At 39.0% G+C, this 24,740-nt stretch overlaps 2 protein-coding genes and 1 long non-coding RNA gene across 3 annotated transcripts in view; 1 reads left to right on the top strand and 2 right to left on the bottom strand.

The window, feature by feature from the left end:
• The first annotated feature begins 1,947 nt into the window (after nt 1-1,947).
• On the top strand, nt 1,948-13,953 carry LOC110975447 (1-aminocyclopropane-1-carboxylate synthase-like protein 1). The gene is made up of 12 exons (XM_087130422.1): nt 1,948-2,407; nt 2,964-3,023; nt 4,719-4,871; nt 5,549-5,615; nt 6,115-6,212; nt 6,332-6,409; nt 7,222-7,322; nt 7,826-7,967; nt 8,718-8,859; nt 10,453-10,595; nt 12,394-12,553; nt 12,750-13,953. Exons 1-12 carry the CDS (start codon nt 2,264-2,266, stop codon nt 12,848-12,850), a joined length of 1,389 nt encoding a protein of 462 aa, XP_086986548.1. The 5' UTR covers nt 1,948-2,263; the 3' UTR covers nt 12,851-13,953.
• Nucleotides 7,060-7,927, bottom strand: LOC110975449 (uncharacterized). Its single transcript, XR_002597700.2, has 2 exons — nt 7,837-7,927; nt 7,060-7,305 (listed from the first exon to the last, which is right to left on the bottom strand). It is a non-coding gene; the product is annotated as an uncharacterized LOC110975449 (long non-coding RNA).
• The window catches only part of LOC110975448 (uncharacterized), a 27,779-nt gene continuing 15,880 nt past the window's right edge, over nt 12,842-24,740 (bottom strand). The window contains exons 8-11 of the mRNA XM_022227961.2: nt 22,088-22,195; nt 20,665-20,760; nt 18,809-18,919; nt 12,842-17,137 (exon numbers count right to left, since the gene is read on the bottom strand). Of these exons, the coding sequence (XP_022083653.2) occupies nt 17,087-17,137; nt 18,809-18,919; nt 20,665-20,760; nt 22,088-22,195 (366 nt within the window). The 3' untranslated portion in view covers nt 12,842-17,086. The remainder of the gene's footprint in view (nt 17,138-18,808; nt 18,920-20,664; nt 20,761-22,087; nt 22,196-24,740) is intronic.

Raw genomic sequence — 24,740 nt, 5'->3', positions numbered from 1 at the left:
GTGGAAGTTAGTAAGATAAAATATTCTGTGTCTATGCATTGTCTCCATGAATGAAAACGTGTTACATGTCCCGGAAGGTTGGATCTTGAACGGTGCTGTTGAATTGTGTGGGCTTTCATTGGGCACTTTGTTGCACCCGCATATCGTCTGGACACAATAAGCAGTCGTTAAAACACGACGCTTTTCCGGAATTAATGGTAATGGTAATCCATTTACGGTTATTGATACTAAAATTTAAGTATGCTGGCGATGTAAGAAAAAGTCGTGGATAAGGTGAATGGCATTTCGTTCACACTAATCCTTTTATTCGTGTAGCCTAGTTTATTTAAAATGGATCTGGACCAGGAAGCAGACGGGGAGGTGTTCATAAGTCATGTCAGTTGTTTGGCTACCGTTAGATATCACACTTCACTTCAAGCCACAGGCTGGAGACACTACAGGGTGTATCATGACAAGTATACAGTCAGAAAATTAACTGCAAAATAAACGTGAACATTTTTTGAAAATCTCTTTTCCTACATGGGTTAAATAGAGTATCTTGCTGTTATTAAACTTTTGATCATGAACAGATTTTCTTGCCTGAGTGACCAGGAACTATTTTCCTAAATCGCTCAAAATTTGGCTTGCGCAAACACTTCATAATTGGATCAAAAGTCCAGAAAAACAAGTATGGTACGTGTTTTGTTCCTTGGAGTACCTTGGAAGGTTTCTTTCAACTTTGTCTCCTCCCACCAACAAATCCCCCAAAAATGTTGGTTGCACAAGTCATGAGAACGGTAACTTGGTGTTCATTTGTTTGATTTCGCTGCATACCACTGGACGAAAAACATTTGCAGAATGTTTGCAATTGCATAAATTGGAGGGCCCTCTGTGCCACTGCTTCATTCTTTAGCAATGAAATCAATGAAACAAGAGCCCACAGGTTGAGCTGTCGCCGTTATGGACTTGGGTTACCCTCTGCTACATTCAACAGAATTAGTCGCTTGGATTTACGCTTCTGTATACTTTTTTGGATACGCCCTGTATAGTACGAAAGTCCTGTTATGCCATCAAATATATTCAGTATGTGAGGTGTATGTTTCATCGAGTTGGTTTTTATGAAGTATGGTTGCTATGATCGTTGTTATGAAGTACTTTTTTTAACTTCCTTTTTTTACGAGAAGTGTTTTTTTATACATATTCAGCAATTCGTGTTTTACAAAAGATAGATGTCGTTTTTGGAAACAGTCGTTTTTCGGAGATATATTTTTTCAAAGTTGATTTCAAACGAAATGTATTTTCAAGTTTTAATTTTTTTCCCCACAAAACAAACTTCAAAAAAATATACTTATATAAAAACGAACTTCACAAATGAATCTCCCAAAAACGTAAAATGTATCACTTACAAACTTTGAAAAGTGTACCGGTATCTTCTAAAAACGATCTGTTGCCAAAAAAACTCTTCATTTTCTGAAAATGCATACTTGATAGCACGGCAAGACTTTCGTAGAATACATGCAGAAATAATTCGCTGATGTGTTTATTCGTGGTTCTTGAAGCCGACTAATCTGAACGCGGTTACAAAACTCTCTTAACTGGTCGTGCATAGACGGTATGCTTTTGACGACTCTCAACAGCCAGCTGAGGACGTGCACTGGTGCGACGGAGTGCATTTGAAGGGAGTTTGCCACCACAACACAAACGAATGCCCAGTAATTATACTATGGACTATTGCACTAGCTATAACGATGAAGCTCCTTGCATTCCACATTTTGAATGATGACATGTATAGACTACATTTATGGTTGTACACAGCCTTGTGGGTTATCAGACCCAAAGAGCTGTGCATATGGTTAATGGGACCCTCAACTTTTCTAGTCGGTTGAGTAGTGCTTTTAGTTTAATATAGGCTACCAGTGTTTATGAGTAAAGCCAATGTTAGATTGTAGCCAAACTGTAGGCGTCAGGCTTAATAAAATCTTTCAAGTACATGCGAACACTTAATCATTGAACCGGTGAATACTCTACACTTTGTACTAAACGCGCACGCGTGAATATGCGCAGATGGGTTTTCTGTAAACAGCTGTTAATTTGCGTGTGAACTTGTAGTTTTTAATTCAGTCACGTTTCATCAAGCTACAGTAAAGCAGCACTATTGCAAAGAAATACTAATTTTGGTTAGATAATTTCTCAGTTAAATGAACTGACAAGTCGCCATCGCTCACAAGCGACAACTGTTTTTGCCAGTATTTCACCATTGCACTTCCCACAATAAAACAGAACAATGCTATCTGAAAACGGGGTTTCTTACAGCGATTGCCTGTCGAAGCGGGCGCAGGAAGGAATTGTCGTCTGTAGGACAGCCAGCGTGGTCTCCTGCAGCGCAGGGGAGTTTATTGGCGAGTACGATCCTGAGACCAATCCTAGAGTAAGAGAGCTCAACTTTTGTTGTTATTATTCCTTCTCAACTTCTTTTATATACTTCTTTTTCCTTTTAGCTTAGATGGCTGAGGTAGGGGGAGAGGATATGTAAATTCTAAGCCGTTTAAGCCGCATACGTTGCAGCGATGGTCATGGTTTAGTAGGAAGACTATAGCGTGTCTTGAAATTGTCAAACTGCGAGAGTAAGAGTACGGAAGCGTTTAAGGGCCACTTGCACATAATCATTTGCAAGGTACGAGTTCGCCGCGCCGAGATAGTAACTCAAATGTTTCTCTTTTTTGCAAGTATAGCCGTTATACGCGTCTGTATTAGAGCCTCAACTGGTTGACTGCCTATTTTAGGCCGCGATTGCCTTGGACCTTAAGTACAACTTCCTAAATAAAATCTGCATATTTCATCAGTTCAGAATATGCATGAAGTGTGTGGGTATCAGGTGAAATAGTGTGGGTGTTATGGAGCCAATTGTAGTTGCAAGTGTCTACCTGCATAATTATTGTCTCCCAAAAATGTTGCTCAACTTTACATTGTTATACTTTATACAGGGAGTGATCGACATGCATAGCGCCGAGAACAAAATGGTCTTCGATTTACTGAGAGAAAAGGTATGGTTCAGTTTCTAAATGGTCAAATGTGTTTGAAATAAACACGTAATAATAATCTGGTGCTAAAAACTACAGTCTCTCACACGGTAAGGACGTTGTCATAGCATTTTAGTCCGCTCAGGAAAGAAGTCTGCTCTCGGGTGTTACAAAACGGGGGGGGGGTGTTTTATTCAATTGCTCCATTGGCTGTCCTTGTGGCAGTTATTAGGAAACAAGCCGAAGTTAACATAGGCTACCTTATACAAATTCCAAATTTGTTTAAAGAATCGGCTCTCAATCACGAATTTGAAATTCGTGACCGAGAGCCGATTTCTCTCTTTACAGAGTCCATTGATCATGACGTGCAGTCACTGTTTATCACATGTTACCATACAAGGACCCATGTTCACGTAATACGAGTTGTTTTTGGGTGTTGAAAGTTCAGAATCCCGGACGAATATTTTATGTACAACAATAACCTACGATTATTCTCAGACAACACACGAAATAGCCTCTGAGACGAAGGTCTGACATTTGGCATATATTTCGTATCCGTTGTTTTATTTCTTTTGTACTTATAATATAACTGTTACCAGAACTTCCGCAGCCTGCCGAAAAAATGAGCAAGCTTGCCCCGAAACACAGGGCACACTTGTCCAAATAGTTGCTAAGCTCGGCATCCCTACAGCCCTCAAATCCTAGGCATGCTTGCCGCCTAGTTAACTCTGATCAGAGTTAACACTAGCCCCACCAGAACAAGTGGGCGCTAAAACTAGCCAACATGTTTATAATACAGCCGTTTCACAATAGTGCTTGGCGTACCCTTCCTAAGATTAATCACAACAGATTAAAAGTTAACATCCAAACTTAAAATTTAACATAAGATGTAATTTCATAATTTGTCATTTTAGCTTGAAACTAACTTTCAACTAACGTTTAAAACCGGCCAAGCACATTATTTATTCCCATTCATGAAACCTTTTTATTCAGAGAGTAAAAATGAGACAGATTTCCAACGATTTTGTTCCAAATTTTGCTTTCATTTTCCCAAACACCCCCGTCCATTTTATGGTATATTCCTTTGAAAGTTGTCCAAAAGAATCCCCCTTAATGAACTTGGCACGCGTGTGGCGCGTCGATCACGCGTCGCGTGCACATAGACTCCTGACCAATCAGACCCGATTAAAGGTTCTCGTATCCGCGTGCCAGCAGGTGATTTACGCAGCGGGCATTTATATCACTTCTTAGTGGGCATTATAAAAATGTTAAATACACGGTCACGTGACGCGTTTCGACCAATAAGAATAGGAAAACTGTCCAAGGTATTTGTGTATTGGGTGCGTTCGATTAGCTTACACGTGTAAGTCAAACTTACACGAAAGCGTTCGTTTAGCCATCACGTGACGTTCGTGCCTGCCCTGGTGTCAGCCACCACTACCCCAGCTGGCGAGCGGGTCTCTGGAGGCTGCCCAAGTGTAATGACGTCACGGATGGACTGTTCGAGCATGAAAGTACATGATGGAACGAGGCGGGGACTTGACCTTTTTCCCAGAATGCCTTGGAAAACACACTGCAGCGTTCGATAAGCCTCATTTTGAGGCTTCCCTTGAGTGTAACACTGGTGTTTTCAGGGAAGCTAATCGAACGCACCCATTGTTTTTCATTAATTGAAAAAGGATATAAACAACGTACTTAATTCCTTCCTAATGACTATAGCTGCAGTCATGTGTGGAGAGCCCAAAGACCTGGGCTGACAACATGTTTCTCCATGCCTACGACGAGCCGGAAGGTGTCTTTGAACTGAGGGATGCTGTTGCTAAGTTTTTGACGGTTACAGCAAGGGCGCACAATCCCCTGGACCCAAACAAGGTAAGATTTTCTGCTGCTACATGTGGCATAGGTTCCTACTAGGCACTTGTTAGTGTCCCGCCTAAAAGACAACCTATTGTCGTGGTTATAACACACTCCATGCAGGAATGGTCTACAGTGCCGCGTGATTACCCGTCGATGCTCCATACAAGATTGCTTCATGCGCCTTCCCCTCGGGTATGGGGCACTACAACCACGACTAAAGGTCGGTTCCTACTTGGCATGAAAGTGAACACAAACGCAAATTTTTGACACTGGATCAAATACTCGTGCTATGAAGTCGCAGAAATTGAACACATTTCAACTTTTGCAGCAAATCTTTTGTGACCTCAAATTTGCTTCGCTTTCACATTCGATGAACAAGGAAATTAATATTTTCGACCAGATTTGCAAAACCCACAAAATTTTGAAAGTGTGCCAGGCACATACAAGCCATAACGTTGACGTTCTGCCATCCCTCCCTGTCACCGTTGAGGGGGTACTCATGAAAGTGCCCGGAGGTCTCTTGAAACCAAAGCCTTCTCACAAAGATGTTCGGATTATTATCATGTTGAAGAATTAAACCACTAACTATGTTCTAAAGCATGTTTCGAAAGGACAAGAACACTGTATTAGAGACAGTCATTTTGTTCATTCCATTAGAGGTAGTTTTAAATCGTATCTTTGGTCTGTTTTAGATGATGGTGATAAACGGTGCCTATCCTGGTCTGGAAGCGATGGGGCACGTCATATGCGACGCTGGAGGTAAAGGTCTCATCATGGAGGGTCGTGGTCATAATCCGAACCATGCACAGTGTATTCATTTGACGCATCTTTTTTTCTTGAGGCTCAGTCCTTTGGTAGCCGTTCGATTAAAAAAAACGGACAAATCAAATAAATTTACGTGACTTTATTTCGAAACTTGTGATTCAACGGTTGGTGCCATCATGTAAAAGTGGGGTTTGATGGTTTATATACAAAGATAAAGGGGACGCCAATTTAATAAGTTCGATTGCAGATTTTCTTAAGGGATCATGTAAATGCAACTTTCACGCAGAGTTTGGAAATTTAACCTTTTTCCATTTTTAGATTTTTAAAACGTATTGACAAATGAGCAAATTTTGGATTCACAGATTAAACAGAAAAACAAACTGAACAGTGACTTCCTCAATTGACATCACAGCAACAGCGCCCTCAGTTTTCCAGGAAATCTTGGGTACATTTGAATATTTAAAAAGTACCCTTTGTTACTCCTCGTTCTCAGAAGCGGTACTTCTGCCAGTTCCCGGTTATTACGGAGTCTACAGCAGTCTAAAAATACGAGCCAATGTGGACGTTGTTCCAATCCTGCTGACAGAGGAGGTAACATTCGATTGAAGTAGTCCACAAAAATTTAAAAGATCAAGATTGCCAATTATTTTATAAGAACAAATGAGAGTGAGGAACAAAAGAATGTACACGTATTTTCTTCTCCTTTGAAGCAAAGATCCGGAGAAACGGAGCCCTTCCAATTGACCGTACAAAGGACAGAAGAAGCTTACCAGAAGGCTGTACATGAGGTAGGAAACGAGACTGAAGGAACTCCTATACGAGATGTATCACATACTGGGCTTGTTTTCAGTCATGATCCGAAATATTTGTGTGTCCACCTTGATCACTGATTGCGCGTTTTTGCGTTTGAAGAGTTGGTTTACTGCCAATTCAAAGTGGAAAAAAATAAGCTGATCTTTTGGGGCGGATACCTTCTTGTAATGTGTGTGAGAAAACCAGTAGTAATACACTTCAAATACATTGCGTCAAAATGACTTTTGTCGGCAAATTGTTGTCTGCAACCTTTTTTCTCGGATGACTTTATGACTCTGCTTTATTCAAACATGTTCCTAGTTATTGCTTAGGCTTCACGAATATGCTTCTGTAGGGGTTGCGAAAATGCTCCCTTGTTAAATTCAATCTACCACTAATCATGACGTTCTCTAGTAGGGGACACAATTTTTTTGAGATAGTTGAACATGCCTCAGTGAAAAAAAACGTTTAGTAAACAATCTATCCCATAAACTACAAATCAAACGGACCTCATCATGACATAATAATGTCACTTCTGATTTGCAATGACGAGGGAAATTAGTGCAAATTGTGGAAGTATGTGCTATCCTATGGGCTTTAGAGTGGAAGAAGCCAAAAAACTTTAAAAAACAAGAGAACTGCTTCAATCTTTGACCAAAACAGCTAAGGTTGTAGAGTTTATTTCTTTCAGCATATTCAAACATTTCAGTCCATGAGTACATTTTTGTATCTATAAGGCGTGAATGTCATGATGTCAGGATTAGAATCATAATTATGTTGTTGTTGTTGTTGTTGTTTACTTCCTAAGGGCATCAGGGTGAAGGGATTGTTCCTTGTAAATCCAAACAATCCACTGGGAGACGTGTACAGTCGCACTCAGGTCTTGGATCTCCTGAAATTTGCCAAAAGGTAAACAACAAGAGCTGTCAAAAAGGAGAGCATTCTTGATATCCGGGCTTCATAAACCTCTCTTAAATGTTCGTTGCATCATGAGACTGACTGACAAACCAGCCATGCATGTTGTGCATAGACCATCAGTATTTCTTTCTTCAAAATATTTCTGAACTACCTGCTGACCTGGTCACAGATGCATGCATAGTTGACTACTCAAGCAATATATTTTAAATTTAAAATAGAAAATCGAAAAGCTTGTAAGATGAAAAACGATTACCACTACTTTTTAAAGGCATTTTGTTTAGGGTACCAGTCACTATAGGCTGCACGATGAACGTGATTGGTAAATGCAGGCGGAACAGGCTTCAAACCCTCCCGGGGTTTGTACAGAAAAATTAATTGCTCCCATAAAGCGTTGCGAATGTCGAGAAGATTTATACCACAAAGGGAATGAGGATGAATGTACATGTTAATTATTTCAAGCCGTAAAGATAATGTATCTGGGACATGAACCTTAGGCACGACCTACATGTGGTTCTGGACGAGGTCTACATGAACTGTGTCTTCAATGATGCCACGTCACACTGCAGTATCTTTCAATTCAGCGAAGATGAAATACCAGACCTGCATAAAGTTCACGTCATTTGGACATTCAGCAAGGTTAGAAAGTCAAACAATTCCAATGTTTTAAGAAAGTTTTGCGTCTGTCATTCTGTTGTTAGTATTGATGTTAAAATGAAAAAGGTATAAAGATGTGCTGATAAATGCAAACATTCCAAGTCTATAGATATCTAATTACCATTATTTTTCTGAACGTTAAATTTAATAGTTATAGTAAAATCGAAGATTCAAGGAAGTTTTAGATTCGCTTTCAAGAAATCAGATACCACGGCAATACAGAGTGAAAAACTGCGGCGTCAGATGCTGTTTGACATTAACTGGCTACTGGCAGAACCTCTGAAAAACATCGCACTTTCGTAGACAATCAGTGCGAACCTTCCTAACTGCATGCCTACCGCCATATTCACCGTCCCTCCCGTATTGCAAATTGACGGCCTTCGCATGGCGCCGAGTTTGTAGGAATTTTATCACTAAAATGCAAATTCAGTTGCAGTATTGTGCATGCCTCATTGAATAAGATGGGGCACACCTTACCAAAATTTGTTCGCAAAACTGGTCATGTTTGAGAAATATGGAGTCCCGTATTGGGTACCAGATTTCAGTCAGTCCAACTTGCATTATGTCACTGAGACGGACATGTCTAGGAGACAGCACTAATGATTTGTACCGTACCAGGAATGCAGGTAGTTGGAGCTGGAATTGCACGTCTGTGCTAGAGACCACAATTTTGCAGTCTCCCCTAGTCTTTTTCTCGTGTCTCACTGTTATCTTGCATCCTTGCTTTCTTAGGACCTTGGTATGAGTGGAATGAGGATTGCTGTCATTTACACCTGGAACAAAGCTGTTCGCGATGCGCTGATTAGTATTGCGCATTTCCAAGCGGTGCCGACAGGATGGCAACGAATGATGGCGAGAATGCTGGCTGATACAGGTGCGTGGGGCCTGTATACTAGGTGTATGGGGCCTGTATGCAGGTGTGTGGGGCCTGTATACTAGGTGCGTGGGGCCTGTATACAGGTGCGTTGGGCCTGTATACTAGGTGTGTGGGGCCTGTATACAGATGCGTTGGACTTGTATACTCCAAATCAATTTGAGTCCGATTTTTCTCTTTTTTTCCCACCAACAACTTTGCTAAGAAGCTGACATAGCATTTACTAAGAACGTTTTATTTGGGAGAGGTTAAGACTTCGTACTTATTCCCCGCCGACTATTTTTACTCTCGAACTGATCAGAGCAAGTGTATTCTTTGTATGCATGGGCGTATATCCTGGGAGTTGTGTAGTAAAAAAAAAAAAAAAAAAAAACCTACACGCGCTTTTAACGATGGGGAGGGCTATCAAATTATCCCACCACTTTTTTGTAGTGAGCAGAAAAATTAAACAGACTGTGAAGGATTTTCAGACTTCCCAAGGACTAAAATGCATTCAGTACCACTCAAAAAAGGAAACAATAATAAAAAAAACCCATAAATTTGCCTTTCTGATAAGATTCTTTACAAATGTAATACATACACGTGTTTCAGGTGTACATCAATAACTCGAACATCGACTTTTCAATTTTCATGGCCAGGCAAGTTACCCCCCACCTTTCCCCATCCCCTACTCCCCATGATTTCCAGCACAAACTTACTACACTGTTTGTACGCGTAGTAGAGCAATAGGTGATAAAGTCTTGAAATGTGTATTCATAATTACCTGGAACAGTTTTTCTGTTCCTATTGGTCGAAGCCGTCACGTGACTATGTATTAACATTTTATAATGCCCACTGCGATGTGATAATGTCCGTTGCGTAAAGCACACCCTGGCACCTGGATGCGAGACAGTTTAATCGATTCTGATTGGTCAAGAGTCTGTGTGCACGCGGCCAGCGGAACTCGACACGCGCCTACCAAGTCCATATAAGGAGATACTTCTGGACTACTTGCAAAAGGAATATACCGTAAAATGGGTGGGGGTGTTCGGGAAAATGAAAATAAAACTGTTGAACGAGATCCTTTCAAATTCATCGCACGTTGACTTCTTTGGGCTCTTTGACTAAAATGGTATTTCTAAATGGACATAAGTGTGTGCTTGGTCGGTCGTAAACTAACATTTAAGACCAGCTCGGCAGACGCCATTAATGCCCCAGCCGCAAGTACATTTGTAGGCCTATTCCCTTAATATTAACCCCTTTCGGTTCGGGAGTACTTCAAAGACCAACCGGGGTCTGACGATGACGGTACACTGCAGAGTATGCGGGATCAGTTACTCTCTTAAGCCCCAGAATACAGAGACTAGCAATAACAGAATGTTGTGCAGAAAACGTATAGTATCCAGTGCGACAGCTTTAAAAGGCAGAAACTGCGTTTGCCAATCAGTGCGCCATAACTCTAAGCGCGCTTTTCTCGAAACCAAATGAAGTATTCAGTGTCCTAGCGTTGGAAAGTAACAATTCCTTGTCTTAAATTTTTTCACTCATGTCGAACTCAGAGCGCAATATATAAAAAATTAGAGTGCTAACTTCTCATTCTCTCTTTTTTTCCAGATTGGTTTGCCAATGTCTTCCTGCCGTTCTCTCTTGGTAAACTCAAGGAGATACATAGTTACTTCGTCGAGGGTCTTCGCAAGATAGGTATTCCCTGTCTGCATAGGCCCTCTGGTCTTTATGTCTGGGCAGACCTCTCCAAGGTACACGCTTGAGGTTTTATGAATGAACAACTCTTTGTCATAACATAACGATTTTGGATTTTGGTTACTTTAACATCCAGTAACACTTTGGCACCGTCTGTGGGTGCTATTGCTGAAAATTCAATTAGATGAACACATGCAGAATTCCCTTTGTTGCCACAACACTAAATTTCTTTGTTTTTCCTGCTCGTGACAAGCCTTCAGGATTTCTTTCAAGTAATGCATATTAGTCTGACACCAATTTTAAGAAAATCGTATCAACGTTATCAAGAAAGGACCATGTTCGAGATACGACAGTCAACACATCAACGTTTACGTGAACCCATAATCCAACATTATAAGAAAAGAGTGGGCAAAACCTAGACACAGAAAAGCAGCCAAAATACATCAAATTAATTAAATGTTAATTTGTTAACTGTAGATATTACGAGGTCCAGTAGAATCAGTGTCACGGCAGCACTGTGTTATTGAAGACAACAACAACTGTAAATTCGTATAAACAATCTACACTGTGAACAAAGTAGTGACGTCATAGAAATAGTTTAATGTAGATTAAACCACTCTTGTGACGTCACCCTGTCCAGTAAAGTGTTGGTTATTCTTAAGAGCGTAGCCTACAGTTAATTGTACATTTTTTAAGAATGTCGAGTGTCGACATTCTTCAAAAGCGACTTGATACACAAAGAAAAGCACTTGTGGCATAAATTACAGCGTCAAACACCGTAAGAAATGCTCTCAACAATAAAGCAGATTGTTTTAGACGCTCAATATGGTTAACACTCGGTAACGTTACCTCGGTGACGCAGTAACGTTTTCTGTTGAGATAAGCCATTTTCAATTACAGCGAACCGCTCCTTACGTTGCACTTTATGAATGTTTCTCATGTGTCTTATTTTTACATACCTTTTGAATTTTAGTTTCATTTTAAATATGCCTTCCAGTTTAGTTTTATTTCATCTTTTTTATTTTATTTTAGACATTTATTTTAATTTTTATTATTTTTATCCTTTTTATTTGTGTGTTTATTTTAAAATTCACATGTAGCAACTTTACTTCCGGTTAAACCTCAGTTTCACCCCTTTCTCTGTTATTAAACAACTTTTAAAAACAACTTCAACTATCACAATTCATGTACAATTTTGCAAAAGAGATTAATCGTTTAGAAACTTACGTATGGTACTTCGAAGATGAATGAGATGATATCCCAAATGCATGTATTTTCCAAACGGAAGAATTTCCTTTGGTGAGTGGTGGATTTCAAAGGGCAAGCACGTATGTCCAAGGTTGTAAACGTAATCTTCATTTGAAGAGACAGTAAACTGTAGGCCTAGTTCTCAAATCAGTCACTCGGGAAACTTGCTTGTTGGTAGTATAAAAGGTCCCCAGCTCTGTACAGTCATATCGATAGCCTTTGCTAATTGCGACTAACAGATATAAATCCATGGACAGTGCCATACACTGATGGTGTCGACTGCATGTCTGCGTGTAACTTCGTGTAAAATATGTACTGTGCCTGGGAATGAAATATACTTGTGCACCCAGTCGAGCAGTTACTCAACGGCTTAATTGGGATAGGAATGAAGCTTTTATGTACATGCAAATATCTTAGCCAGCCAACGCTAGACAAATGATGGATTCATCTCAAAGCAACAGTAAAGTCTTTTTGTTCTTTTGTACAATATGACTAATAGTACAGTGGAGGGAGGGTCGTGGTCCTCGCCCATTCAAATCAAAGAATGTCCACTTTTTCGTTGTTTCTCCTTAACATAACGCTTGGCCTGTTCTACACTTTCCACAGTTTCTGTCGGCACCGACATCGGAGGCTGAGCTGGAGTTGAACCAGAAGCTGTTGGAATCAGGTGTGCAATTCAGTCCGGGCCTTAACTGCCAAGGCCGCGAGAGGGGGTGGTTCAGAGTTGTCTTCGCTCGAATCAAAACTAGAAAAACCATTGAACTCGGTAAGAAATCTTAACAAATGCTGATTCTGTTGAGACGTTTGGAATTGGGGTAATATAAGAATACAATATGTTCATGTTGCTATTTGATGCCGGTTGTTGGCGTTATTATTGGTCTATCAAAATGGTTGTTTTGTCGTCAAATACCAGCTAATAATCAAAGCGAAATGTTGGTTTTTACACTGTTTTGTTTCGACAGCTTTACAGCGAATACGTCAGGCTTTACACCCCATGCCAGCAGAAAATCTGGATGTACAGGACATATGTAACGACCAATGTGTCTCCAAGTCCTTCTTGTAAAATGGTATTTTATAAATCTTATACTCATTTGCATATAATGTTATTTGAGAATAAAAGGCTCAAACAGAATTTCTCTTACCATGCAACTTAAAGGCCCGTTCATACTTCACGTAAAAGCGAAAACGAACGCACATATGTGATCTAAATCAAAATATCCTCGTTGCTAAATCGCAACGGGTTTCACACGTATATAAGACTTTGAATTCCACCAATGACTTAGACGGACGTCACCCTTTTCAGAGGAGGAACCCGACAACAGACCAACTGTTTCAGCCAAGCTCAAATACAAAAATACGTCTGACTTGAAATTAAAAAGTATAACCCTGAAAAGAGAATATGCGACTAAAATCATGGAAAGTAAAAATGAGCCAAACTCAATTAGTGCTTGCTAAAATAAAGCCTTACATGCACCATGAAAGGGATATAATTCTATCAATTTGTTCATGACATACCAACAATTATTGGTTGCAGCATTTTAAAACTCAAATAGCAAAACATACCTGTCGCAATTTGTGTCTGTCGTAATTAAAATAACTATACTTTTTTCCTGGCCATTTTCGGAAAATGTGTAAATGAATTAGTAACAGCCGCATTCTTTTTTCGAGCGAAATGGAACAAATATTCTAATTTCCATTTCTATTTAACAAAGTTCTATTTCAATGAGGGTGCATTCCGTCGTATAAAGTCAGGGTTCAATTTCACGATAGTGCACTAGTTAAGTATGTTGACATGCACTTCTGCAATCCTGGATTCATCTTAATTTGAACTCAATCCATTTCGCAAAATATGAGGGTAATTTCGCCTGTGTGTTAAGGTCTGCCTGGTCAAAAATTGGCATTCAGTTGTGTGCTTACAAGTTATAAAGGAAGGAGTTCCATATACGGACAGCCACTTGACACCCTGTGCACAAACCATATGAAACTGGTATGAAAATTCTGTGTTTTCGAAGTAAATGAATTGTTTTCCCCTTCTAAATTGACCTTTTCTGGACATGATTTTGCTTTCTGACGGCTAATACCACGTCATGGTAGGGAATGATTATTGGCGTCCATATGTGACACTCTTCTCGTTATATTGGTTAAATGTTTGAATACTCATTACTGCACTCACGTTGTCTTTGGAAACATACCGACTATTGTACGAATCCTATTTAAACACCGAGGCCGAGGAAACTCTCCTTCTTGTGCTACGTTTTTGCCACAATCACATCATACAGCGAAGTTGAAGTTCACACGTACCTCCTTGCAATGGTTGAAAGCGGAGGTGTAGAAAAATCCTAAAGACCTTAATTTGTGTACAATTTGTAATCCTTCATGAAGAACATTACATTTGTTGTCGAAGTGGTGTCATAATTTGTGTATGCTTGTATCGTCTAATCACATTGAACGTATATTTTGCGAATTTCAATTACAGCAAATGAAAATGAATACTCACTTCCGAAGGGTCACAGTTAAAGACAGATTTTTGGCGAATAAGAATACACATTTGTTATAATTGCCAACGAATACGTCAAACCGAAATCCCAATTACTTATTTGTAACAGCTTAATGAAACGTAATGCACATTAATTTATTTGAAGGATGCTAAACGATGTTGAATGCGTCGAATGTTGTTACTGCGAAAATGAAACCAGGTTTTAAGTCACGTTCAAAATCTACGTCAAACTGAATTTTCATTTTACAAATTAAATTTCGCATTTTCCAAAATTGGCCAGGAAAACCAACATTAAACTAAAAACTAAAGCACTACTCTCAAGACCTACTGACTCTGTACTTAATGATCTACGCTGACCCATTACATCACATTCTCAATTTGTTTTTCCATTCTATAACATTCCAGCTGATATGGAAGTACTATCAAGTCATAATTATGACAAAACTCAAAATCATTACCTGTACAAAGTCAGATTGACGACTTACATATCAATTATCACTAAGTGTTTAGAAATATTTATGACACATATTAAAATAATTACTTTATTAAAAACACAGTAAAAACGAAAGCCTATTATGAATGTGTCTTAACGTTCATTTTAAACATGTAACCGTAGAAAACTAAATGCCTTTGGGGAAATAAAAGTGTTGCCATGCGATAAATGTGCCTCTATGTCGTTATTAAAAGCCGTGTATTTTTATGTGTCAAAATTTATCAGTACACCGACACGTCTGAACACGTACACATCGCGATGTGTTGAGATTTGGATTAACACAACACGTTCATATATTTTTTCCAGTGAGGCATTTGAATGCATTAAAATACTGACTTCTTGTTACAGTGGAGTCCTAGGCCTGTATGATATTGTTATGGCACCCAGCTGCATTGTGAACTTGCACGGTGCACTGCATTACCAAGTCATACTGCAAAAACTGGGGTGTTAAATTTAACACCTGCGGGGTTATCAGAAGACTATACCAACACTTTCCACTGGTGTTAAAATTCTGGTGTTATTTGGTGTTACTTGTAACACCTTCTAATGCACTGTAACACTTATAGGTGTGCAAAGTAACATAGTCATCTGATAACACCAAAAAGTGTTGATTTTAACACCCGAGTTTATACTTTTGCCAAGTTACAATTATAAAACGTAAGTCATGTGACTTTGCCAATTTAGAGAAAACACCATATCCCTTCAATGCTTCTGTAAGTTGGTGTACATACTATAAAACATGGTTGTATATACCCGAGTACCATGTGTAAATCACTCATGTATTAAGCATCGCTGTATTCACAGACATCGCTTCCACATTTCCTGGAAAATCCCCGTTTCATGTATTGAGCCTCAGTGAGTCTTTTATTGTCTTGTAATGAGGTACCATCAAATTACAAAAGTTTTTGCCTCTGTTACTGTCTCTCCCAGCTTCTTTTTCCTAGGCCCCCATCCAAGACAGAAAGCCAAATTGCCAATCACCCTCTTCCCAAGCAAGCGCAGTGTGCAAATGATAGAGGAAGTTAAATCTTAAAAAAAACCACTCTGGAACTGATACCGTGCACGATATGGGGCCAATGGGTACCCCCCACATGTCCAATCCCTATACACACTCTAGACTATTGTTACCCAACACATCCCCCCTAGAAGTCTGTAAAGAATTCCTGAGTTTCCGATCAAACAATGACCAAACAAAGGTGGGGGGGTTCTCTCCGCCCCCATATCTTGCATCACATGGTGGAACTTGAAGCACATAATTAAAGAACAATAGACCTCTTTATTGATGATGCCACACTTCGCGTACATGTGTGTGCTCTCCTTTGGTGGTAAGTGGGCCATAGGCCCCAACTGACTCCACAGGAAAGTGAACGTATAAACAAATTATGTTGTTATTGGTAAATAGGCCTATACACACCGAATGGAGTCTGTCCTCCAAGAAACACTGAAACAAGCCAAGTCTGTCTGCAAATAGTTGACATGATTTCCACGGGGTTTTATCGCGCGCTTAACTGGCTGCAACCACGACAAGACATGAAGGACCAAAATTATGGAGTTCATTGGATTCATCGTTAAAAAGTATCGGCAGTAAGTCAGTATTTAAATCTAAATATAAGACTTACTTGTTAAATAATTACTTATAGATAAAAATAACGGGTTTACTTGTCATATGGATGTCCATGTTTCATTAATTTATATTGTCTTATGTTGTATGTGTACATGTGTAATCTCTTGATGTAACTTTAACTTGATTAATGTGGGGCCACTTCTTGACAAGCTTTGCCTTTTAGCAACGCCCCCCCGTCCACCCTAATTATACAATCAATCTTAATAATGAGTATTTACCCTATCTTTGTGGTGGTAAATAAAGTAAGACTGATTGACATGTGCTTTCAACTCATTCAAAGAAACACTTGTGCCCATTCAGATAAAAACTGGCCACATATAGTATGCCACAGTGTGTATGCACTTGCATCAGTCCATGCATGCTTTCTTGGGCCTTCACCAGTGGATACGTACATGTATACGTACATGTATATGTACATGACTGCATACATGTAATCCAATACAGTAAATTATGTACAACTATCAAGTGACAAAATCTGTTTAATTTTTTCGTTGGCTGCATTATTTTTCCTTGTTTGTAAGATCCTGTCACAGCATGTGTTTGTGTTCCAAACACCGTTATCCCCCTTCTGCTACCATTTTTCATATTTTCAAATTATGGTCTCAGAGCTTGGCATACCAGTACTGAGTCTGACAGGTGGTGACTCGATGAGAAGGCAGGTGCTGTACGTGAGTTCTCAGGTAGGTTATGCCTTGGGCTTCATTGGCTCAATGTTCAGATCCTTGGCCAAACTTTCCTGTGAAAAAGAATAAAAAACAAAAGTCAGTTTACTGGCTTTGACATTATTACTTAGTGGCCATATTGAGTACAAAATGATTTGTCATCTGCCAAGGAAACTGTGTGTGTTCAATGATCTACACTGTATACATGAGCAAACTTGCAGCTACATGTGAAACGTATCTATACTGAACTGCTTATCTATGCACGAAAGAACAAAGGGAGAGGAAATGAGGAAAACAACAAGGACTACAGACATAAGGCAAAAAATGATGAAATACAAAGCCACACATTCACATGTAGCTATGGCCGGATAAAGAGTTGTTGGCAATAAAAAAAAGGCTTTCTGCATTATTTGGGATTTGGCACATGCTTCTTTCTTTTTTCCCTTTTTCTAATTGGCCAGGATAGGATTTGGATGGGAATAATTTTAGAAGGACCTGTGGCATTCACTGGTAAACACACTTCACTGCACCTGTGCCGTTTTAGAATCGGTGGTCTATGGCGAACCTATTGAGTAGCATGTCGTATCATTAGTTCTTGGATGGCATTTGGTGAATCACCTCACATCTGCTGCATGCAGTTGTAAATTTCAATCAAATTGTGAAACATAACTGCACTGTCAGCACAATTTCATTTTTCTCTGTCAATTAAATTATTAGCAGTACTTTCTGTCCCTTGGAAACAATTCCAAAATTTATCAACAGATCTCTCCATTCCCAGTAATTTTCCATTCCTGTATGTTACTCAAATTTAGATGCCAAAAATTAATAACTGCTTTAAACTGCCGAATAAATGCAAAAACTTTGAGTGCCTTGGTCCCACAAAGTCTATTCTCAACAAACAAATGAAATGTGGCCAATGATGACAGACACTCGACAAAGGTGCGGTCGTCTGGCCTTTTAACCTTTAAAATTCACCTTGAAATGAATCAAACAGGTTGAACTCATCACTGTAATTAAGTGACTCTTGCCTCCCACAATGACCAAAAGGTTTAGGTCTGCATTTGAAAGATTACACATTCCAAATTTCTCTTGAATGTTTGAAACTAGAGCGACCAATTTGCTGCAGTTAGGGTGTCTACGATGGGCAACTGTGTGTCCCAAACGGGTCCAGAAACATTCAGTAGAAATCACTTTATAAATACTCTATTATTGCAATTATTACAACAAAACAAAGAGCTGATTTCTGTGAACAAGATGAAAGCTACAATGACAGAAGACAAAAAATGAAGTCAGTAGAAGAGAGGAAAATGTCCAACGTAGGATGCCGGTGTCAAAACGTTGAGGCAAGAAGTCCTCTTTTGGTATATGCGACTATCGACTGACCGACATCTGTATTCTGCAGCTTCAGCAAAACCAAACCACAAAACAAAACAATGGGTCTGTGGCTTTCATACTAGACACCCAACTGTAACACTTTAACACCCAACTGTAACACTTTAACACCCAAATGTAACACTTTAACACCCAACTGTAACACTTTAACACCCAAATGTAACACTTAAACACCCAACTCTAACACTTTAACACAGATCTCCAACAAATGTCGATCTGAAACTTCTCAATCTGATTTGAGCTTGTCTTACGTGGCACCACCAACCCCGACTGTGACCATCAGTGATTTGAGACTAAACTCAGAATTGAAACACTGATTTGAGATTCGAGTGTTTTAACACTCTAACACTCACCATTGACTGTATAAGGTTGCGATGGTATTTGACCCCGCCTTCCTGATCTACATTTTGCATGTGAGTTCTCTCAGGATCACCAGCCACCAGTACCTCATTTTCACCCTCTGCCTACAGGAGTTCAAAATTTGTTTACATAGACTCACAGGTTGACGGCTATTTTTTTTGCGATTAATTGTTGCCTTTTGATTAAAGTTTTGATTTTTACAACCAAAGGGCATTTCTGTCTTGTAAAATTCGATCAATAACCATAAGATGAAATCTGTTTGTCTGTATGTTGTAAAAGGAAATGTTTTACAAATGTACCGTAACATGGGGTAACTTTGGGCCATTTTTGACATACGTTATCATTTCTTCTCATTTCAAGGACAATCAATTTCAATTTTCCTTCTTTTCAGAGCATTGTGTTACTCATCTAAAATTTGATGCTGGAAAAAAAAAAGACATTTCAAAATTTATTGGTGTCTTAGGGCTTAAAAAGGGGTGACCAAAGTTACTCTGGGTTTGGGGCAACATTGGCCACCTTTTGGTTTTGGTCTTCATCAAAACGGGGCACGAAAATCAAAATAAAAATGGTTACCATGGTTACCACAAACGAAAATGTTAAATAACGAATAACTATGATATTTCTGAATAAAATGATACTAAATACGTCCGCATCCACTGTACGTTTGAAAAAATAACAATGTATCAAACCCTCTAAGGGTTACTGACCTAAGTTACCCCTCTGACCAAAGTTACCCCATGTTATGGTATTTTTACAATGTGTGCTATCTAAATAGACCAATCTCTGTCCTTGTCTACAGTTATGGGGAAAAGTGTCATGTGGAATGTTTGAAGTTTTGTGGTATAGCAAGTTTGGAGTCAGTCAGACATCCTCTAAAAGCCATTCTTTTCAGATTCTGATTAATCAAACAGAAAAATATTCACAAATAATTAAGACTGGATCAAGCGAAGTTCTTGTTGGAACATTCTTCGATATTTAGAATGTTGAGATGCTGTTTTTACACCTTGCATCTGTGAGATATTAGTACTGGGTTCAGACTTCCTATCATGCCCTGTGTAGGATACATCTACATGGGTAATTCCATAAATTTGGGACCCAACTTTTGACATTTTTGGTGTCCTCCTCATGCATGAAACCAGTCAGTTTGTTCGCACCTTATACTGAACAACTACATGAAATATTTCGTCCATTTAACAGTATATTAGGCAGCATACAAGCTTGTAATTTTTACCACTTTCCTTGTTCCAAGTGTCTTTCTGTTGTAGTGTCAACCGATCTTCAAAATTTGTTTCATGTGTAAGGGGGACACCAAAAGTGTCACAACATTGGGTCCCATATTTATGGAATCACCTATATGTATAAGGTTAGTAAGAAAAATACTAAGAAACATAGATAACTTAATAAAAGGGTCTATTAAAGCAATTCAGTTTTTAAAAAAAGACAATGAATATGCACCTTTGTGTTTCAATTAGTTAGCATTTTTGTTTTGCTTGTTAAACACATTTTTGCTACCCAAAATGAACTGAAAAACCTACACACAAAACAGTGTCTTCCATCTCACAACTGTGTCCTCCATTATATTGGAAAAACAGGGTCAATTTGAAATGTTTGGGAAAGTGAACCTTTCAACACACTTTACCCCCAAAGGATGTCACACTGATTTCAGAAAGTGAAGAAAAGCATGATATACACAAACGATGTGTCCAAGAAAAATCAATATTGCTTGGACTATCCCTGTTTCATAGTACTGCGGCAGCAAAACACAATGAAGGTTCCATCTACTGTAGTTCTGTACACACAATGCTTCTACACGGACATGTAAATTCACCACAATAGCCGGCAAACTTACTGGTTCAGTAGTTCTGCATTCATTCATGAACGTTGACATTCGACCTTGGAATCCAGGGGCAAAGACCTCTGGGTTGATAACAATGAAACACTGGCCCTGTGAAATGCATAATATAAAAAACAATGGATAGAGTGAAATGCTGGCCATCCTTTATAAAACCATCCCTCTGCAACAATACCAGTACAGAAAAAGAACGTTTTAAGTCCAAATCATAGGAGGGCTATTTTGCAGGTTGCCTTAGTGGCATGTCATATACTGATAAAAAACAGGCTGTGTTGCGCAAGAAACGATTTCAAGGGCAACCTCTAATCAGTGATGAATTTCTGCAAACATCAACAAGTTGAAAAAGATTTAAGAAATAGCAATTTTAAACCATCTGCCCCGACTATGAATGCTTATCTAATTTTGTTAGGTCAGATTCTGATGAAAACTGTTTGCAAATATCTTTCCCCGGCACTGAAGAAGTTTATGACGGTTAAATGTATCGGTACACTGTATTTTGAAAGCAAAAACCAAGCCATGAAAACAAAAGCAAACAATACAACATATGTGAACGGCTCCACAAAAATGGGTATTATAGGACATTTTTGCAAAAGAGTTACATACACTTTTGAATAGGTTACATCATAAGCTTTACTTTGGTGTAGGTTTGAACCCTGCTGCATTTTGCAATCTCGAGATATATTGATTTTTGCGTAATTATATCATACACATTAACAGAAATGCTTTCTGAGATAAAATCCTTTAAACACAGGAAGTGGAAAAAGAAATCAGCCAAGAAAAAAGTCTCTTAAAACCCATTGCCACAGTTAGGTTTCTTGTACAAACTGTGGAAGTAATGATATAAAAGAAGCCAAGAAACCAGGAAGTAAAAAATCACCTTGTCCACAAAAAAAAGCCCTTAGTGTGAACTAGCGCAGTGTCCCTTCACACCATTTTTTTCCAGAGCAGGTCACATACATAATGCTAAATTGAACAAGACAAGAAAGCAGCAAGCATGACTCCCAGCTAGGTGTTTACTTTTTGGTTATTTAACCAGCCCTAAACAGGTATTCAGATTTCATAATACTCTCTGCTCGTTACTTGACATTTGATAAATGTTCACAACACTTTTTATAAGAGCGATAGTGTCATTCTATGAATTTGGGGTCCAACATGCGACATTTCTTCAGTCCCTCTCACACCTGACACGTATACTTTGACAAGGGATATTTCACTGAAATTGATTTCAAACTATTTTTATTAGTTTGACAGGAAATTTGCGGTACTTAGTCAATCTTGGAAATTAAACAATGAGTTCTACACATGAAAAAATCACATGCCAGATGGAACAGGGACGGGAAAAAATGGGCCCCAAAGGTATTTCCTTACTAATATTCACAATGAATGAAGAATCCTACGAGTTATCAAGTGGTATTTTTACCAGATTAGCTTCCTCGGTTTTTTGGGTCCATTTCCTGACAAATGGTCCAAAGGCCGAGCCAGCTAGTATTCCACAAAGAATCTCCACAGCCATGCTCAATCCATAGCCCTAAAATGTGGAAACAAAACAAAAAACAGTCCAGTGAACATCTCTAGTTTTTATAATTGACTTGTAGTAAAAGAAATTTAATCTGATCATACTGTAAAAAGCATACAATGCAAAGGTATCAGTGGACAGAAGTATGGATGTCTGTGATGTTTATCCTTTGGGAGTAGCAAGAGAAATGCGCTAATGTGTCATTAGGGAGACATTCCCATAAGAACGTGCACAAAATTTTTCCAACTTTACTGTCCCATAATTCAATATTCCCTAATCTGATCTGAACCAAACTTTGTACGTTTCCATTTTAGGCCCTAAACTATCATCTCTCAAAATATGGACGGTAAAATTCGGCCTCCTTCTGATAGTTTGAAAATAGGGAGACACTGAAATGTTTATTTACCACAAAATGTCTCCCAAATGACCTATTTGTAAATATAAATTTTAACACTGTACAACATTACTGCTTGATCAGTGGATCCCTAGTTGGCAGGTCATTATCAGTGTTTATATTGTAAAAATCTTGGGTTTTAACCCTAAGAGTCCCGAATGCTACAAAGTACTACTTAGTAGTAAAATGTAGTACTCAGCCCTGTCGCTTGTAAGAGGACATGACATTAACATTCTCTGAAGCCATAAAACACAATAGAGAAGACAATGTACCATACAGTGCTGTGGCACTATGAATGCATGGTTTCGTTGTTCTCTGTACGAGTAACAATGGAATAAACCTAGCCAGAAATAGTAATTTGTAGCGCTAGGTCCTTCAGGCTCAGAGTGTTACTTAGTATTTTGTAGTACTGAGTACTCTAAGCCAAACAACGCCTGGTACTGTTAGGGTGAAATACATGTACAGAGTACGTATTATGAAAGCAATTATTTTAGTTGCTTATGATATGTATTGTACGATCCTCTGTTAGATGAACATGTGGTTTGTCTGCAGACTGATCAGCCTGGGAACTAGTCAACTGTCACATTGGTTTTTAATAAGGGAATAGATATGTGTTCGGCCGGTTTTAACCATGCATTCAAGTCCGGCTCAGCAGAATGGACACGACTAATGCTGGAGCTGCAGGCTAGGGCATTATCAGTGTTCCGTCTTCTGAGCCAGTTTTAAACGTTAGTTTAAGGCTGGCCAAGTACATTTTTATTCCCATTCATAAATAAGTTTTTAGTCAGAGTCAAAAGAAGTCAATATAAAATGGAGTTCCAATGATTTTTTCTAGAACACCCCCGTCCATTTTATGGTATATTCCGTGTGCAAGTTGCGCAAAAGAACCTCCTTATATGGACTTGGCACGCGTGTGGCGATCCGCATGCACACAGACACTTGACCAATCAGAATTGCTTAAACTGTCTCATATCCAGGGCGTGATTCACACAGCGGGCATTATCGCTTCTCACTGGGCATTATCAAATGTTAATACACGGTCAAGTTGCACATTGTTGAATAGGGAGACTGTCTGAGGTATTTTTGAATACTTGTTTGTTGCTGATTGGGACTTTGTTTATTTGGTTGATGAAGGTGTAGATGTAATCTACCAATTGTTCATGAACTTTGCTAGTGGACTAATCCACACAACTTGTACTGTACTTGGATGTACCTTCATGTCACAAAGGACAGAAAATGTCAGATGCAGAATGGACTTCAAACAGGTTTGTGTCATTTCATTATCAGAATCCTTTGCAAATTCCAAAATGAACACTGTGAATCATTCTTGGACAAAAAGAGCAGATGACCATCCAAAAATAGCAGTCCTTTTGCAGGAACTTTTAGTTACATACTGTACATGTATATTTCATTTCACAGAGGTCACCACGGGGTATACTATAGAGAATAACCATATTGTGACAAACGGTTTCTACATCTGTCTTCAGGTGTTCAATTATTGATGAGACAGGGGCGGGCACACTGTACTGGCATTCTACCTGCTTTCCAGGAAACACTAACATCTACGTATAAAGTTACTCCAAGTTACCAATCAGCTGTGCCTAACAAGTTCACTGTTAAATACAAGTAATGTGATATCATCACTGATATGTACACAGAAATTGAAGGCACACCTTGTTGGTAATTTTATTTATTGCCCAAATAGTGCCATAGATTATCTTTCAACACTGATGGGGTTCAGCTGATGGAAACTTGGCGTCTGAGAGTTGGTCAAGTAACATTGAACAAAAGAAATATCACAATGTATATCAATTATATTGTGTACATTCATGAAGCCTTTGATTATGAAAACACCTATACAGTGTACAATTGTAACCTGCTGTGTAGGGGTCTATGGCATGTTGTACCCCGGGGGGGTGGAAATGGCACCCAAGGGCAAATACCATAGAGCCCTACACAGCAGGCAACAACTGTATAATGCAGACAGAACTTCCTTTGTTCATTTACATGTAGCAGGACATTATCTATGCATGAACTTACCTTAATCCTAACAGCCCCAAATCCTCCAATTTCCATACGAGTTTACATACACCCTAGGGGGTCAGGGTTAATGTCACATTCAACATACATGTATATTCATGTCCCATTCAGAATAGAAACTAG

This window comes from Acanthaster planci, linkage group LG20 (genome assembly GCF_054643075.1).
Source record: "Acanthaster planci isolate LZ-2023a linkage group LG20, COTS_SCS, whole genome shotgun sequence".
Taxonomy (NCBI): Eukaryota; Metazoa; Echinodermata; class Asteroidea; order Valvatida; family Acanthasteridae; genus Acanthaster; species Acanthaster planci.
The sequence above is the reverse complement of the archived record's forward strand: the minus strand, read 5'-3'. Positions and strand labels throughout refer to the sequence as shown.